General features: G+C 38.8%; 7 protein-coding genes and 1 non-coding gene across 8 annotated transcripts; 2 read left to right on the plus strand and 6 right to left on the minus strand.

The window, feature by feature from the left end:
- Nucleotides 1-64: 64 nt before the first annotated feature.
- SPAR_B01170 (uncharacterized protein) lies at nt 65-373 on the minus strand (the record flags this gene model as incomplete). Its single annotated transcript, XM_033908719.1, has 1 exon — nt 65-373. One exon carries the CDS (start codon nt 371-373, stop codon nt 65-67), a length of 309 nt encoding a protein of 102 aa, XP_033764610.1.
- An 869-nt stretch (nt 374-1,242) lies between these two features.
- On the plus strand, nt 1,243-1,315 carry SPAR_Btrna6T. The gene has a single exon. It is a non-coding gene; the product is annotated as a tRNA-Thr (tRNA).
- A 274-nt stretch (nt 1,316-1,589) lies between these two features.
- On the minus strand, nt 1,590-2,201 carry GRX7 (glutathione-disulfide reductase GRX7; the record flags this gene model as incomplete). The annotated part of the gene is made up of 1 exon (XM_033908720.1): nt 1,590-2,201. One exon carries the CDS (start codon nt 2,199-2,201, stop codon nt 1,590-1,592), a length of 612 nt encoding a protein of 203 aa, XP_033764611.1.
- A 346-nt stretch (nt 2,202-2,547) lies between these two features.
- MNN2 (alpha-1,2-mannosyltransferase MNN2) lies at nt 2,548-4,341 on the minus strand (the record flags this gene model as incomplete). The annotated part of the gene is made up of 1 exon (XM_033908721.1): nt 2,548-4,341. One exon carries the CDS (start codon nt 4,339-4,341, stop codon nt 2,548-2,550), a length of 1,794 nt encoding a protein of 597 aa, XP_033764612.1.
- A 762-nt stretch (nt 4,342-5,103) lies between these two features.
- Nucleotides 5,104-5,475, plus strand: CPP1 (cysteine-rich palmitoylated domain-containing protein CPP1; the record flags this gene model as incomplete). Its single annotated transcript, XM_033908722.1, has 1 exon — nt 5,104-5,475. One exon carries the CDS (start codon nt 5,104-5,106, stop codon nt 5,473-5,475), a length of 372 nt encoding a protein of 123 aa, XP_033764613.1.
- A 302-nt stretch (nt 5,476-5,777) lies between these two features.
- Nucleotides 5,778-8,528, minus strand: KAP104 (Kap104p; the record flags this gene model as incomplete). Its single annotated transcript, XM_033908723.1, has 1 exon — nt 5,778-8,528. One exon carries the CDS (start codon nt 8,526-8,528, stop codon nt 5,778-5,780), a length of 2,751 nt encoding a protein of 916 aa, XP_033764614.1.
- A 760-nt stretch (nt 8,529-9,288) lies between these two features.
- GAL7 (UDP-glucose:hexose-1-phosphate uridylyltransferase) lies at nt 9,289-10,389 on the minus strand (the record flags this gene model as incomplete). The annotated part of the gene is made up of 1 exon (XM_033908724.1): nt 9,289-10,389. The coding sequence occupies one exon, from the start codon at nt 10,387-10,389 to the stop codon at nt 9,289-9,291; it is 1,101 nt and encodes a 366-aa protein (XP_033764615.1).
- Nucleotides 10,390-11,121: 732 nt separating this feature from the next.
- GAL10 (bifunctional UDP-glucose 4-epimerase/aldose 1-epimerase) lies at nt 11,122-13,221 on the minus strand (the record flags this gene model as incomplete). The annotated part of the gene is made up of 1 exon (XM_033908725.1): nt 11,122-13,221. The coding sequence occupies one exon, from the start codon at nt 13,219-13,221 to the stop codon at nt 11,122-11,124; it is 2,100 nt and encodes a 699-aa protein (XP_033764616.1).
- Between the last annotated feature and the right edge of the window lie 543 nt (nt 13,222-13,764).

Consider the following 13,764-nt stretch of genomic DNA (forward strand, 5'->3'; position numbering starts at 1 on the left):
AAAACAATTGATAAAAAACATTCTGTATAAGCGTCTCCATTCTGTGATAAAGGTTCTTGTTTACTTATAAATTAAATGAATTTTCAAGGGTATTATCAAAGGCCCTAGTAACATTGGTAATAATATATGGACACGAAGAATTCTTCGTATAATCGCATGCATTATTACTTAACATATTTCCAGTTGAATAATTCATTGAAAGAGCATCTGACCCACAAAATAGCGCAGATTTTGCTAAAGTGCTATTAATTTGAACACTATTATGAGAGAGAGTTACCCCTTCAATACCCTTTTGCGTACTATTTTCAAGACATGCATAGCTGCCCAATGGAAATGCACCTAGGATACATATCCTGAATAAGGGATGTATCATTATGAGGTTAAGTGGCCTAATAACGCAGTTAATACGGATCCTTGTACTATTAAGTCTATCTCTGAAAATTAACTTAAGAAGCGAGGCTATGTAGATTAGTGTTGATGTATATGTGTATGTTGTCATGGTGTAGCTGTGGTTGTTATAGATTATCTCAGATTTGTGATACTCTGTAAGTGGCGGCCTCATTTTGTCTCTCCTTAAATACGAAATTTTGCGAGCTAAAGATTTATTCTCATCAACAAATCAAGTAACAATTGGCCATGATCAACAATGAAATCCCAACAACTATCTCAAAATTCACCCATTTCTCAAACACCGTATATGATAATATATTGATAATATAACTATTAGTTGATAGACGATAGTGGATTTTTATTCCAACAATTTTTATTCCAACACTAGGAAACCACAATCCAAGATGAGATAAATATAGAGGAAAATACAAATTTTAGTTTAGATCTGAAGTTACCTTAACATTTGAATAAGCAAATTCGCTATGTGACTCTCTGTTGTATTACGGGCTCGAGTAATACCGGATGTCTTGACAATCCTAAAGTCGTTTAGGAGAGTAACTTGTTGTCAGACTTATTATTATCGTGATTCACAGAATGTTACTTATCCTATATAATCTATATAAGATCTGAATCTAACTAAAGGGTGGAATCGCGGAATCTCGGATCTAAACTAATTGTTCAGGTATTTATACGTTTGGTTGGTTTGGTTCATCTTAGGCAAGTAGGTTGCCTAGTATACTTAATCTTGTCTATTGTTTCGTACGTGTTTCATACATGTTTTATGTCTAGGTTGGTAAATCTAGTAATGCTGAGGTATCTCATCTTGAGATACAACACTCTCACATCAAAAATGCTTCTATGGCCAAGTTGGTAAGGCGCCACACTAGTAATGTGGAGATCATCGGTTCAAATCCGATTGGAAGCATTTTTTTGAGTACTGAAAAATTAAGCTAATCACCGAATTCATGTTATATATATGCTTGACTATACAAATTACAGGCTTCTTCTCATATTTTTCTGCTCCAGGTTAACCTACTTTGGACAGTCCAAAAGGCTTATGGTGTCCATATGAAATGCCTAAAACAGATGGCCAATATTTAATTTTTTTCCTTACTACATTTAAATCTGTATACTACCTAAATATCCTCTTTCGCTACTGTGGGAGAAGAAGAAGAATAACTCTCAGCTTATAATCTGATCTAGGCACTCTCAGATTGCGAATTAGCTTTTACAGTAAACGCCCCATCGCTCCATTTTTTGAAAGAATCTAGAAGTTCATCATTTTTATGTAACTCTGCTATCTCAGTATAACCACCTCTGGAAGTACCACCGATGATAACGTTTGGGACTGTTCTCCTACCAGTGACTTTTTCAATGTGGTCTTGTAGTTCTTTTGTGTGTTCGTGCCTATCCAATTCTACAACGTGGTAAGATGGAGAAAACGTGTACGAATTAGTCAACAAAGCTTTCAGTTTTTTGCTATATGGGCAGCCAGTCTTGCTAAATACAATCATGGGTGACTGTTCCATTATTTTGTTGTATTCTGCAGCGGCATCAAATTCAGCGTCCTCACTATTTTTATCAACTTCTTCGGCCTCCTTATCTTGTGTATTTACTGTATCATGGACAGGTTGGTGAGTACCAGGTGCATTTCCTGAATTGTCAAACGTCACCAATGAATCAGGATGGTGAGTAGTAATACTTTCGTTGACGTTAGCATTCGAATTCCTTAACACCAAAAACACAACGATCACTAATAAATTAGTTATGACCAAAACTCTCACGTTTCTTTTATTTATAACGATAGCCATCTCTAATTTTTTTGATTGTTCTGCTTTTTATCGTAAAAATATTGCCTGTTTCCACTATATGAGCTTTTTCTGAAAACGATATGTTCACATTGGCAAACATCCTGCCGAGGGCCTTTCTTGCTTTTTTTTTTTACAGCGCAGTCCCACTTGCAAGTGACGTAACCACAATCCTCAAAGGCACCCAGGATTGTTCATTTTATATATCTGTAGTATGGTCATTTTATATGGATTGCGAGAGAAAAATTTTACATAACTGGAAGATAAAATAAATACAACTATGTAAGAAATAATAATAAGAATGTAGAAAACGCCAATGGAAGTTGTTCAAACTATGATCCGATCCGTATTATTTACCGGCAATCGCCTTATCATGAGTAGATTCTAAGAATGTTAATTTATTGGAGACGTAATCACACACTCTTTTCCATTCTTTTTTATCCTGTCCCAACTTGTCATCTAGGTATTTGAAAGGATTCTTGTTAACGCAAACATATTCGTTTAAAATCTTGAAATTCTCCAGTTCGATATCATAATTTTGTATTTTGTGTAAGGCAGTGTATGAACGAGCAGGTTTATCATCTATAGTCAAGAAGTTGGTTTCAGATAAATCGTATGGGTCGAACTTTGGGAAGTTTGAATGGATGAACATAACATCTACATGATCCTTGGCATTTAAGTCCTCGTTATCGAAAAATTCTTTGGTGTATTTTTCGAGAGAATAATTCTTGTCAAACTTGGTTGCATCAGGTGATTTAATGCCACTGTATTTGTTGTTAATGCTCTTAATAGCAGTTAGGTAATGGCTATAATCCTGGACAAAGTCGTGTTGTAACATTGCTACACCATGGAATTCGTCCTTGTCATGATAACCTTCAACGCCTGTCCTCGTCCTAACTTGATAAAACGGTAGACCATAAAAGTTCGCAGCTGCAATAAAAGTTTCCTTATCACCTTCACCAGCTGCCTTTTGAGAAAATATTGGGTAGTACCAGGCTGGTCCATTAACGTTGTAGAATAAGGATAACAGAGCCGTAGCTAAATGCTTGCTTTTGTTTATCATCAGCTGGCCGGATTCCGTGGACACGTCAGGCATTGTGCCGTCTAGGTCACTTAGCGGGATGTCATCCAGGTCATTCAAATTCTTTGTGTAAACAGCAGGGGGGGTGATATCGTCTTGAGAGTTACGAACTCTTTTTTTCTTGTCGACAGAAATACCTGCAATATCGTAGTACAGTGGGTGAGTAGTGCGCCTCCAGAAATCGGGCCACATGACCAAGCCTGTTGATACATATGGTTCTTCGTTGAATATGTTGTCTAGGGGTTTGATGGGGAAATTGTCGGCATCCAATAGAAGTAGGTTTTCAAAACTAGAAGCGACAAGGGCCAATGATTTGAACTGATATCCTTTAAAAACAAATTTTTCAATCGTCTCCGATGGTAGAATATCTGAGACGTAAATACACTTGGAGTTATACTTAGGCAAAATCTTGTTACAAAACTCAGTTTCACCTTCATCACCAGGAGGAATCAGAACTTCTACAGGTAATGTGGTCCCCATATTTCTTAGAGTCTTGATGATCAGAAATGCCATTAGGGAGAACCTACCACCACCCACTGTGGCTATGCCGGAACCTTTGTACGTGCCCTTTGGCGAGACAAGAGTCCCTATATGATCTACGTAGTCCTTATGGCTTTTGGTCAGTCTTGCTATTTCATCTGGAGAGAGTTCCAAACACTTAGATAGCTCCTTGGCAGACAACTTGTAAAGATCTTTATAGTGGTCGGGACGGTCTCCGATATCACCGTTCAACAGGCATGCCTCGTTGTATTTCTTTGCAGTCTTCCCCTTGGGTGAATCGACCATTAAGAAGTTGAAAACGTTGTTGTAGAAGCTCTTCAACTTTACATTGCCCGCCTCATCATTGCCCTTCAATGGAGCCGAATCGTCAGCGCCAGCGGCGTCTGAAGAAGATGAGTATTTATTGGAGTAACTTTGAACATAATTGTCTAGATACGTCTTGTAATTTTTGACAGACGTGTTCTCATCCATGTATTTGTTTGTAATGACGAACAGTCCGCACAGTATCAACACTATGAACGTCAGCTTGAACAGCTTCGAAAATCTTTTGGTGAGTAGCATACTGAAAATACACTTCTATTGATCTATCCGCACTGACTTATCTCAAAGTAGATATGGTACCTTGAACAGCACGAGGATATTAGGAGTACGGCAATTCTGCTTCTAACGTATAAGCAGCACAAAATACACGTATTTTATCTTAATGATTTTTCTATATTTTTTTTTTCATTGTTATTTTTCACTATCTTTTTCATCCCTCCGCGAAAGGACGCGATCCTTTTTTAGCACGTGAACAGTAATAATGCAGGTCCTGGACGTTGTGTCAGAGTCACCTAACCACTAATCGAGCTAAACGGCTACTCGCCTGGCTTGCATGCTTGTATAATCTATTTAGTGAACCATAATCTATTTAGTGAACCCGTACCATCTTCTGAGTGCGCCACCTTAACCTGTAGGCTAAGCTACCTTGCCAGACATGGCGTCGCCGCTTTTTCCGCCTCACACCTGCTCATCCAACAACATTGAGACTGTGAGACTGCGAGAAAGTTGAGTTTCGATTCTACTAGCTCACTAAAAATGTACGCATTGGCACAATAACGGATGCTTCCAAAGCTCTACTGTGCTACTATCGGCTGGTCGCGCCCGACGGGTTCGCTCAGCCGTTCTGCGCCTTCTTACTCTTCAGCCCTTCCGTTGCGGCCGAAGCTATAAAAGTATGTCAAATTGGCTTTTTTCAAAACCCCCTCTGGCTCTTCCTCTTCTCAAAAGCAAGCATCGAAAAGGCTCGCTCGTACGCGTTAGATTGTCATACTCACAACCATCATGTCTGCTACCGATTACTATGGCGGAACCGCCGGCGAAAAGAGCCAGTACTCCCGTCCCTCCAACCCCCCTCCTTCGTCAGGTCATCAGAACAAAACTCAGGAGCGTGGATACCCACCTCAACAGCAGCAGCAGCAGTATTACCAGCAGCAGCAGCATCCTGGATACTACAACCAACAAGGGTACAACCAGCAAGGGTACAATCAACAGGGTTACAATCAACAGGGTTACAACCAACAGGGGTATAACCAACAAGGCCATCAACAACCCGTCTACGTCCAGCAACAACCACCTCAAAGAGGAAATGAAGGTTGTTTGGCTGCATGTCTGGCTGCATTATGTATATGCTGCACCATGGATATGCTGTTCTAAGAGAAAGCGTAAAAGTATTTAAAAATGGAAAAAAAAGAATAATCTCTCCTTCTGTTCTTCGCGGTTGCAGTTCTTCTCCTCAATATTGTCTTTTTTCTACAAGGAGGCCAAAAAAACATTAACATGAAACTCTAAGCATGTATGTAACACGTCTATCATATGTAACTTTTATAATTATTTTCCTTTGTATCTGATCCATTTGCAATTCTGTATCTTATTCTTTTTTTCCGACTTGCACTACGTATATATCACTAGTAATAATGTGTTAAACTATACAAACACACAGATGCAGTACAAAACTTTTAGTTGGTGAACTGCTGTAGAAAGGAAATTTCATCGGGCGAGAAATTTATAGTGGAAATCTGAGCGGAGTGGTTCATCAAAAAGGTGTAGATCTCTTGCGCAAAAACATTCGCCTCCACATTGTTTGACAAGCCTGAAACAATTTTATGAATGGTATCGTTACTCATCGTGACCTCTGTGCTGGTCAAATTGATAATCTTTAGGAAACCCATGTACGCGCTGCTCTTTTCCTCTACATCGGCCAATGCGTTCACCGCTAGACACCATTTATTCCAGTTGGAATCGTTGGCAAACGCGCCAGAACTGAAAACTTCAGGGTGTGTTAGCCCCATTTTTCCGATGGTCACGGACAAATTCTCCATCACTGAACTGTCTACGATCTGTGTGTTGGTGGTAAATAAATCTAGAATGATTCTAGACATATCAATGATATAAGTGTTCAAATCGATACGTTCGCTTATCAACCCAAGTGCCCAAATCGCATTTATCACAGCAGGAGCACCATCACTATCATCGTTATGCATTATTTCTGTACCAATCAACTTCAAGAAATCCTCCAGGTTGCTAATTATCAATTCCGAATTGAAGAAATATGCAATATCTCCCAACAAGGCAAAGCAGCTTTGTCTTACTTCATGAACAGAGTCCTGTAAACATTCCAACATGATTTTCAATATCGTTAAATCCTTGGTCCCTTGAGGGAATAATAAATCTTGCGAGTGAGCGCCAAGGCCTTGCACCAATCCATCAATCAAATCTAATGATGTGATGACGAAGTCCTTCTCGGGTACTACTATTGTCGGGTCTTGATGTGATTTGGCCTCCAATTCCACACAGTGACATAAAATTCTAAAGGCTCTGTTGTACACTTCCGGTGCCATGGGCATGAATCTTTCCCCCAATGACGACGCTACACAGGAAAGACATTCTAGAAGTGGCCACAACTCCTTGTCACTGTCCGACAATAAAGCCCATTTTCCAATTAAGGGCGGTAAAATTATTTGCATCGCTGTTTCGTCCAATGTACATTTTTCAGCAAACCTGCCAATGGCATCGTATAATATAATTAAATTCTTTTTCTTGTAATATTTCAAACACTTATCAAAATTCGTCAATAATTGACTATAGAACAAAGTTTCAACCAATTCTGAATCAGCGTTTTCGATAAATACCGCTACACTACTAATAGCCGCCTCTTGAACGTCCTTTTTCTTGTCCATTAAAGTGCTTATTATAGGCTCTAAGACCGGCATTAGAAACTCAGTGTGATCGTGTAATATCCATGGTGAAAACCGACTTAATGTCCAACATGTCATTTTCCTCACTGGTGCCCATTTATCGTTCAACTGTTCCACCAAAAAAGGTATTAGTGCTGGCAATCCATCGTTAAAGTATTTCATGCCACCTTCTGCCATGGCCCCCAGTGCTAATATGGTGGCCTCTCTGATGAACCATCTATCGGAACCCAAATGTTCTCTTAAAAATGGGAATGCAATATCCATCACTTGATGAGGTAAAATGTTTGTCATTACATCTAGTGTTGCTGCGGAACATTTTCTCAAATTCCATTGCGTATCAACATCGCCATCTTCATCTTCATCTTCATCTTCTTCGTTATCACCTACATCTTCTCCATTTCCTACCTCTTTCTTTTTCACAATCCGAGGGGCAATGGGCTTAATGTCCTCATCTTTATCCTCCAAGAATGCATCATCATTATTAGAAGCTTCCAGGAGAATAATGGATTCTTCGTTATAAACCATCTTCGATAATAGTATTGGCACGATATCCTTCACATATGGTTGTAAGATATGTTCAGGAATATTTGGGCTTGTCGCAAAGGCATGCAAAAACTCGCAGGCTTCAATAGCCACCTTTTCCTCATTTACACTGGCGATCAAATGCAACATGAAGTGTACAATACCATCCAAATGGGAGACCAGCTTATCTGGTCTAAATTCCAATAAGAAACTAAAACTAATGCAAATTTGTGCCCTAACTAGGTCGTTTTCGTCATTTTGTGCCAGCTGAAAAATGATCTCTAAGAATTTATCTAATCTCACAATAAAACTTTGTGTTTGTAACGGAATCACTGTATTTATACACTTCACAGATTCTGAGCGAATCACTGGTGAAAAATTTGGATCTGAAATAAACCTAAAAAAACTATCCAATAGAGTTTCCATAGGCTTGGTATTTCCTGACCATTCTAATTGGAAAAATTGAGCGCTGTCTTCCATGATCTTAGATAAAGCCTTAATACTCGCTTCATTTCCACTTGAGGTTAGCTCCAACAACTGGTAGAGCATTTGAAGACCGGTTGGATCATCCCTATGCTGTCTATAGTAAGTGGAAAATAGAGTAGTAATGACAATACCTGTCACATTAGAAACTAGATTATTATTCGAATTATATAAGCCATGTATAATGTTCGATTTGACATATCCTAAATCGTGACTATTGTTCTTGATTAAATTGTTCCCCCCTAGCAATGAATTTTTCAACAGCATACCAGCAGTAGCTCTATTGTTCTGAAGATCTTGTAAGGAGTAATGTTGTTTTAACACGTCATCGGATTCACCTTCAATTAAAATATAACACAAATAGTTGAGAAATTCAGGTTGCAGCTGGAAGTTTTCCATAGCTTCCATTGCATTATTACGAATATCTTGATTTGGTGACATACAGTTCTGTAAAAGAGTTGCTAGTTGCAACACAGAGTCTTCGGCGGGTTTCCATGTAGATGCCATTTTTGTTCACTTAATTGTTGTTAACAATTCTGAAAAACCAAAGGCTGCTAATATTCAGATATATGCTATTGCTATTCGCTGCTCTTTCTGCATACTTAATACTGAAAAGTTTTTTCTTTTCATACTTTTAGGCATAACCTTTTTTAAAAATAACTCTATAACCCGGATCAAGAAACTAAGAGAGAGGGTAATAACGCCAGTAAAGGATTTCCGCCGATAACGACGGCCACAACGAGCCTTGCTTTTACATCCAAGTGACACTAAGAAATCCTAGGCATTTCTATGCAATGTGTTTCTACAGAGCTTAAAATTTGAGAATAAGGAATTTTGAAGAGAAGCTCGGGAAAATTCTGTTGCTTGCGGATAAATGGAAGTCGTCAAACGTCAGAGTATCTTTATTTGTGACACATATTTTCGATATAAATCCAGAAATTAATGTTGCAACAACAAGCAGCTGCGGCAATGGGGATGTTCCAGATTTTTACCTACAAGCCGCCTTATCTCTTTGAAGTTCTTTTTTTTTTTTTCCTTTTCCGCTTTTCCTTTCTTCGTTGAAAGGACTACTTTACATAGCTAGCATACATAGCATCAAGAAGTAGATTTACAAATAAACATAACGTTATTATATATTTAGCCACCCCATTGAAGTAGATAACAAAAACTTAAAGGATAAGAAAAGAAGAGGTTTAAACAAAAAAAAAAGTACAGTATTTATCTCTCGGCTCGTAAGTAAACACCATATTGATAAATACACTTATTTTCACAACTTTTCTAAATAATGAATCGTACCATCCAACTTTCTTAATTTTTCAGCAGCCTGTTCTGGAGTTAAGTCTCTTTGGGGCTCACCTAACAACTCAAAACCGACCAAAAATTTTCTAACAGTGGCTGATCTCAACAACGGTGGGTAGAAATGCATGTGAAACCAACTGTTGTTTAGTTCATCACCAGTCGCATTCAAAGGAGCCTGATGAATACCCATAGAGTATGGGAAGCTTGTTTCAAATAAGTTATCATACTTGATAGTTAATTGCTTCAGAATTGAAGCAAGGTCCTCCTTCACTGTTTGATCAAATTGGCCAATTGAGGCAATCTTCTTCTTTGAAACTACCATGGTCTCAAATGGCCAAATAGCCCAGTATGGAACAACAACTATAAAAGATTCATTCTCCACTACGACTCTTGACTTTTCTTCGGATTCCAATTCAACATAATCAGCAAACAAATCAGCATTGTGTTCACGTTTATATTTGTCAAAAGATTTCAATTCTTGCGAAACTTCACTAGGAATCGATTCTAAGCACCAAGCTTGTCCATGTGGATGTAAGTTGGAACAACCCATGGCTGTGCCTTTGTTTTCAAATATTTGCACATATTTGAAAGGCTTATGATTTTCTCTAGCTTCTCTAGTGAGATCGTTATACAAGCCTTGCCAGGCATTAATAATATGAACCAGGTCAGATTGTTTCATTTGTGGAATGGTTAGATTATGTTTAGGACTAAAACATATAACGAAGCAATTGCCTCTCACAGATTGTACTTTGAGTAACCTATTTTTCAGATTATCTTCATCTGAATTAGCCTGCGGTAAGGAAGGCTGGTCGAGCTTAACAGCAGCGTAATCGTTGGGGAAAATATACGTTGATTCATATTTTGGGTTTTGGTTACCAGTAGCTCTTTTGTTACCAGGACACAGGTAACATTTCGGATCATATAGCGGAGCTGTGGGCTTGTAAGCAGCCTCCTGTTGACCCAACCAAGGTCTCTTAGCCCTGTGTGGAGAAACTAAAATCCACGAGTCGGTAAGCGGGTTGTAACGTCTATGAGAATGGCTAGAAAAATCAAATTGTTCAGCAGTCATTATTGAAAGAAAGTTCAGCAGACTATTTTTTTCATTAAGTCGATGCCCTACATAGTAATTTCCATAATTATCTACCGACCTGCTTTTATATATTTATTAATCAACAAATAGGTACACTCTATTGTCAATTCGGATTCTTTTTATTGACACTGCACAGCCAGTCTGTCGGATCACGGTCGACTGTTGTCCGAGCGGCTCTTGGACCCTTTCCTTTATTTGTGGGACAAATGGGAAATGACAGGAAAAATACCTGATGAGCTTTCGCTCAACAGTGCTCCGAAGTGTAGCTTTCCAAGAGGAGAGGTAAAGTAAACTGAGGGATGTATGTACCTAATCAAGGGGAAGAAAAATTAGTTCCATCTCCTTCACCAAAAGAATACTGTGGATAACTTTTACAATTTTCCTTTATGATGTTTTCACCGGAGCACCTTGCAATCAATATCAAAGGTAACGAAGGGACCCCCGCTGTTCGCGCTATTGTTGTTACTACCGTTCGCATCCTTCTATAGCCTTTGAATTTTTAATATCTCTTTCGTGGTACAAAAAACCTGCAAACAATCTTTCGAGTGTAATCACGCACCGAAATGTGAGGAAATTCCTTATGACACTATTATCACTAAAAAGCAAAAATAACATAATATGAAATAAGTTATACAGCTAATATATGTGTTGCGATCAAAAACTGATCAAGATATAGATTGTATAGTTTTTGTAGGATACTAAGCTGGCAAATTAAGAAAATCTGTAGATAATCTTAGAACCGTAAGTTTCACCCCTCTTCAAAATAACACAATCTTTCCAGTTTTCTTGGTTGATAGCATCAATGTATCTACCAGGCTCAATAGCAAAACCTTGTCTTGCTGTGTAGCCAGCAGATAAGAAATCACCAGTATAAAATTGATAAGTTGGTTCTGTGCTCAAAACTTCCAATGTAATGTTGGAGTCAGGATTGAAAGCCTTAAGAATAAGTATCAATTCATTGTTCAAGGTGTTGATTTGGTTAGGTTTAGGATTTTCATCTACCACAAAACAATAATCAAATTGAGGATTTTTGGGACCTAAGACAGTTGGCTTTGCAGAGTCAAAGGTGGCAATTTCTCTATTAACTGTATTACCCGTGGGAATCATGTTTTTGTCGACATCAACAGATTTTTTTGAACGCACCATAATCTCCGTACCTTCTATACTGTCTCCATAAGGTTTATTCAAATTGAAATAAGTATGGTTTGTTAAATTTATTGGCGTCTCTTCACCGCCAGTCACTTTACCTTTATATACGATTTCCAAACTTTTTTTAGCGACGTTCACAGTGTACTGTACGGTTACCATTAAATCACCTGGAAATTCGGTGTCCCTCTCATTATCTATTAGCATGTATTCGGCGGTAAAAACATCTTTCGAAGGATTTTGAACAATGGGCCCTAAAAATCTTTTCCTGTGAAAAGAACTGATGCTACTATGATTCGCATTAACGCCGTTGTTGACGGTTAACTGATAGTTTTTGTTGCGTAAACTAAACTTACCCTTCGCAATACGATTCGCGTACCTACCGATCGTGGCACCAATATAAGCACTATCGGGATCCAAATATCCTTTCTCATTTTCGTAGCCAAGAACGACTGATTGTCCATCCACTTTCAGATCAACGATGCTGGCGCCCAAATTGGCAAACGTCGCTTGAAATCTGGTGCCGGCGCCAATAGTCACAAATCTTGCGTCATAACGCATATCTTCAGTGGAAAATCTGGCTTCAACACCCCTTAACTGGTAACCAAAAGGGTTCTCAGTAGCCCATTTCCATAAATCCTTGCAGGAGTCTTCAACCTGCAACTCGGTTTGCCATTTCAGTTCGCGCTTGGCCCTATCTGGCTTAGCTGTCAAGTTCAGTACATCACCTGCTCTTCTACCTGTAACCTCATATGGAAGATTGATACCAGATGCTTTACAGAATGCATGGTAGACTTCAAAAACTGTAGAACCTTTACCAGAGCCCAAATTCCACTCACGGCATAAGCCTTCATTTCCATTATAAGCCTCTAGGTACTTCAGAGCTGCGATATGGCCCTTGGCGAGATCAACTACATGAATATAATCCCTAATTGGGGTGCCATCTCTGGAATCGTAATCGTCACCGAAGATATAAAGCTTCTCACGTCTACCAACGGCTACCTGAGCCATATATGGCAACAAATTGTTTGGTATACCTAGTGGATCTTCACCAATTAGCCCAGAAGGATGTGCGCCAATTGGGTTGAAATAGCGCAAGATGGCAAACTTCCAACGTTTTTTGTCGCTGCTGTAAAGATCATTCAAAATATTCTCAATAGCGTACTTCGTGTGACCATATGGATTAGTAGGCCCCAAGGGACATTCTTCTGGAATAGGAATCATATTTGGAAATCTAGTAGCATCACCATAAACAGTAGCAGAAGACGAAAAAACGAATTTAGACACTTTGTACTGTTGCATCAACTCTAATAAAACCACAGTGCCCAGGATGTTATTATGATAATACCTCAGCGGAATCTGTGTAGATTCACCTACAGCTTTCAAACCAGCAAAGTGGATTACCGAATCAATTTTGTGTTCTTTGAAAACCTTTTCCAGACCTTTCCGGTCACGCAGATCAATCTCATAGAAGGGAATATGGTGCTTGGTTAAAATTTCTAACCTGGCAATAGAGTCGTAAGTTGAATTTGACAGGTTATCAGCAACAACACATTCATATCCATTCTCAATCAGCTCCACCACAGTATGGGAGCCAATGTAACCAGCACCACCTGTAACCAAAACTATTTTAGGAGTACTTTCACTTTGTAATTGAGCTGTCATCTATGTTGATCTTTTCAGAATTTTTCACTATATTAAGATGGGTGCAAAGAAGTGTGATTATTATATTACATCGCTTTCCTATCATACACATATCCATATCTAGTCTTACTTATATGTTGTGAGAGTGTTGATAACCCCAGTATCTTAACCCAAGAAAGCCTTTCTATGAAACTTGAACTGTACGCTAAACTGCTCATTGCAATATTGAAGTACGGATCAGAAGCCGCCGAGCGGACGACAGCCCTCCGACGGAATATTCCCCTCCGTGCGTCGCCGTCTTCGTCGGTTGTGTCCCTTAACATCGATGTACCTCGCGCCGCCCTGCTCCGAACAATAAGGATTCTACAAGAAATACTTGTTTTTTTATGGTTATGACAGGAACAAAATAAGCAGCCCACTGACCCCATATACCTTTCAAACTATTGAATCAAATTGGCCAGCATATGGTAATAGTACAGTTAGGGTTTTCCTTATTCCTGAGACAATTCATCCGCAAAAAATAATGGTTTTTGGTCTATTAGCAAACATATAAATGCAAAAGTT

Source organism: Saccharomyces paradoxus, chromosome II, assembly GCF_002079055.1.
Source record: "Saccharomyces paradoxus chromosome II, complete sequence".
Lineage (NCBI taxonomy): Eukaryota > Fungi > Ascomycota > Saccharomycetes > Saccharomycetales > Saccharomycetaceae > Saccharomyces > Saccharomyces paradoxus.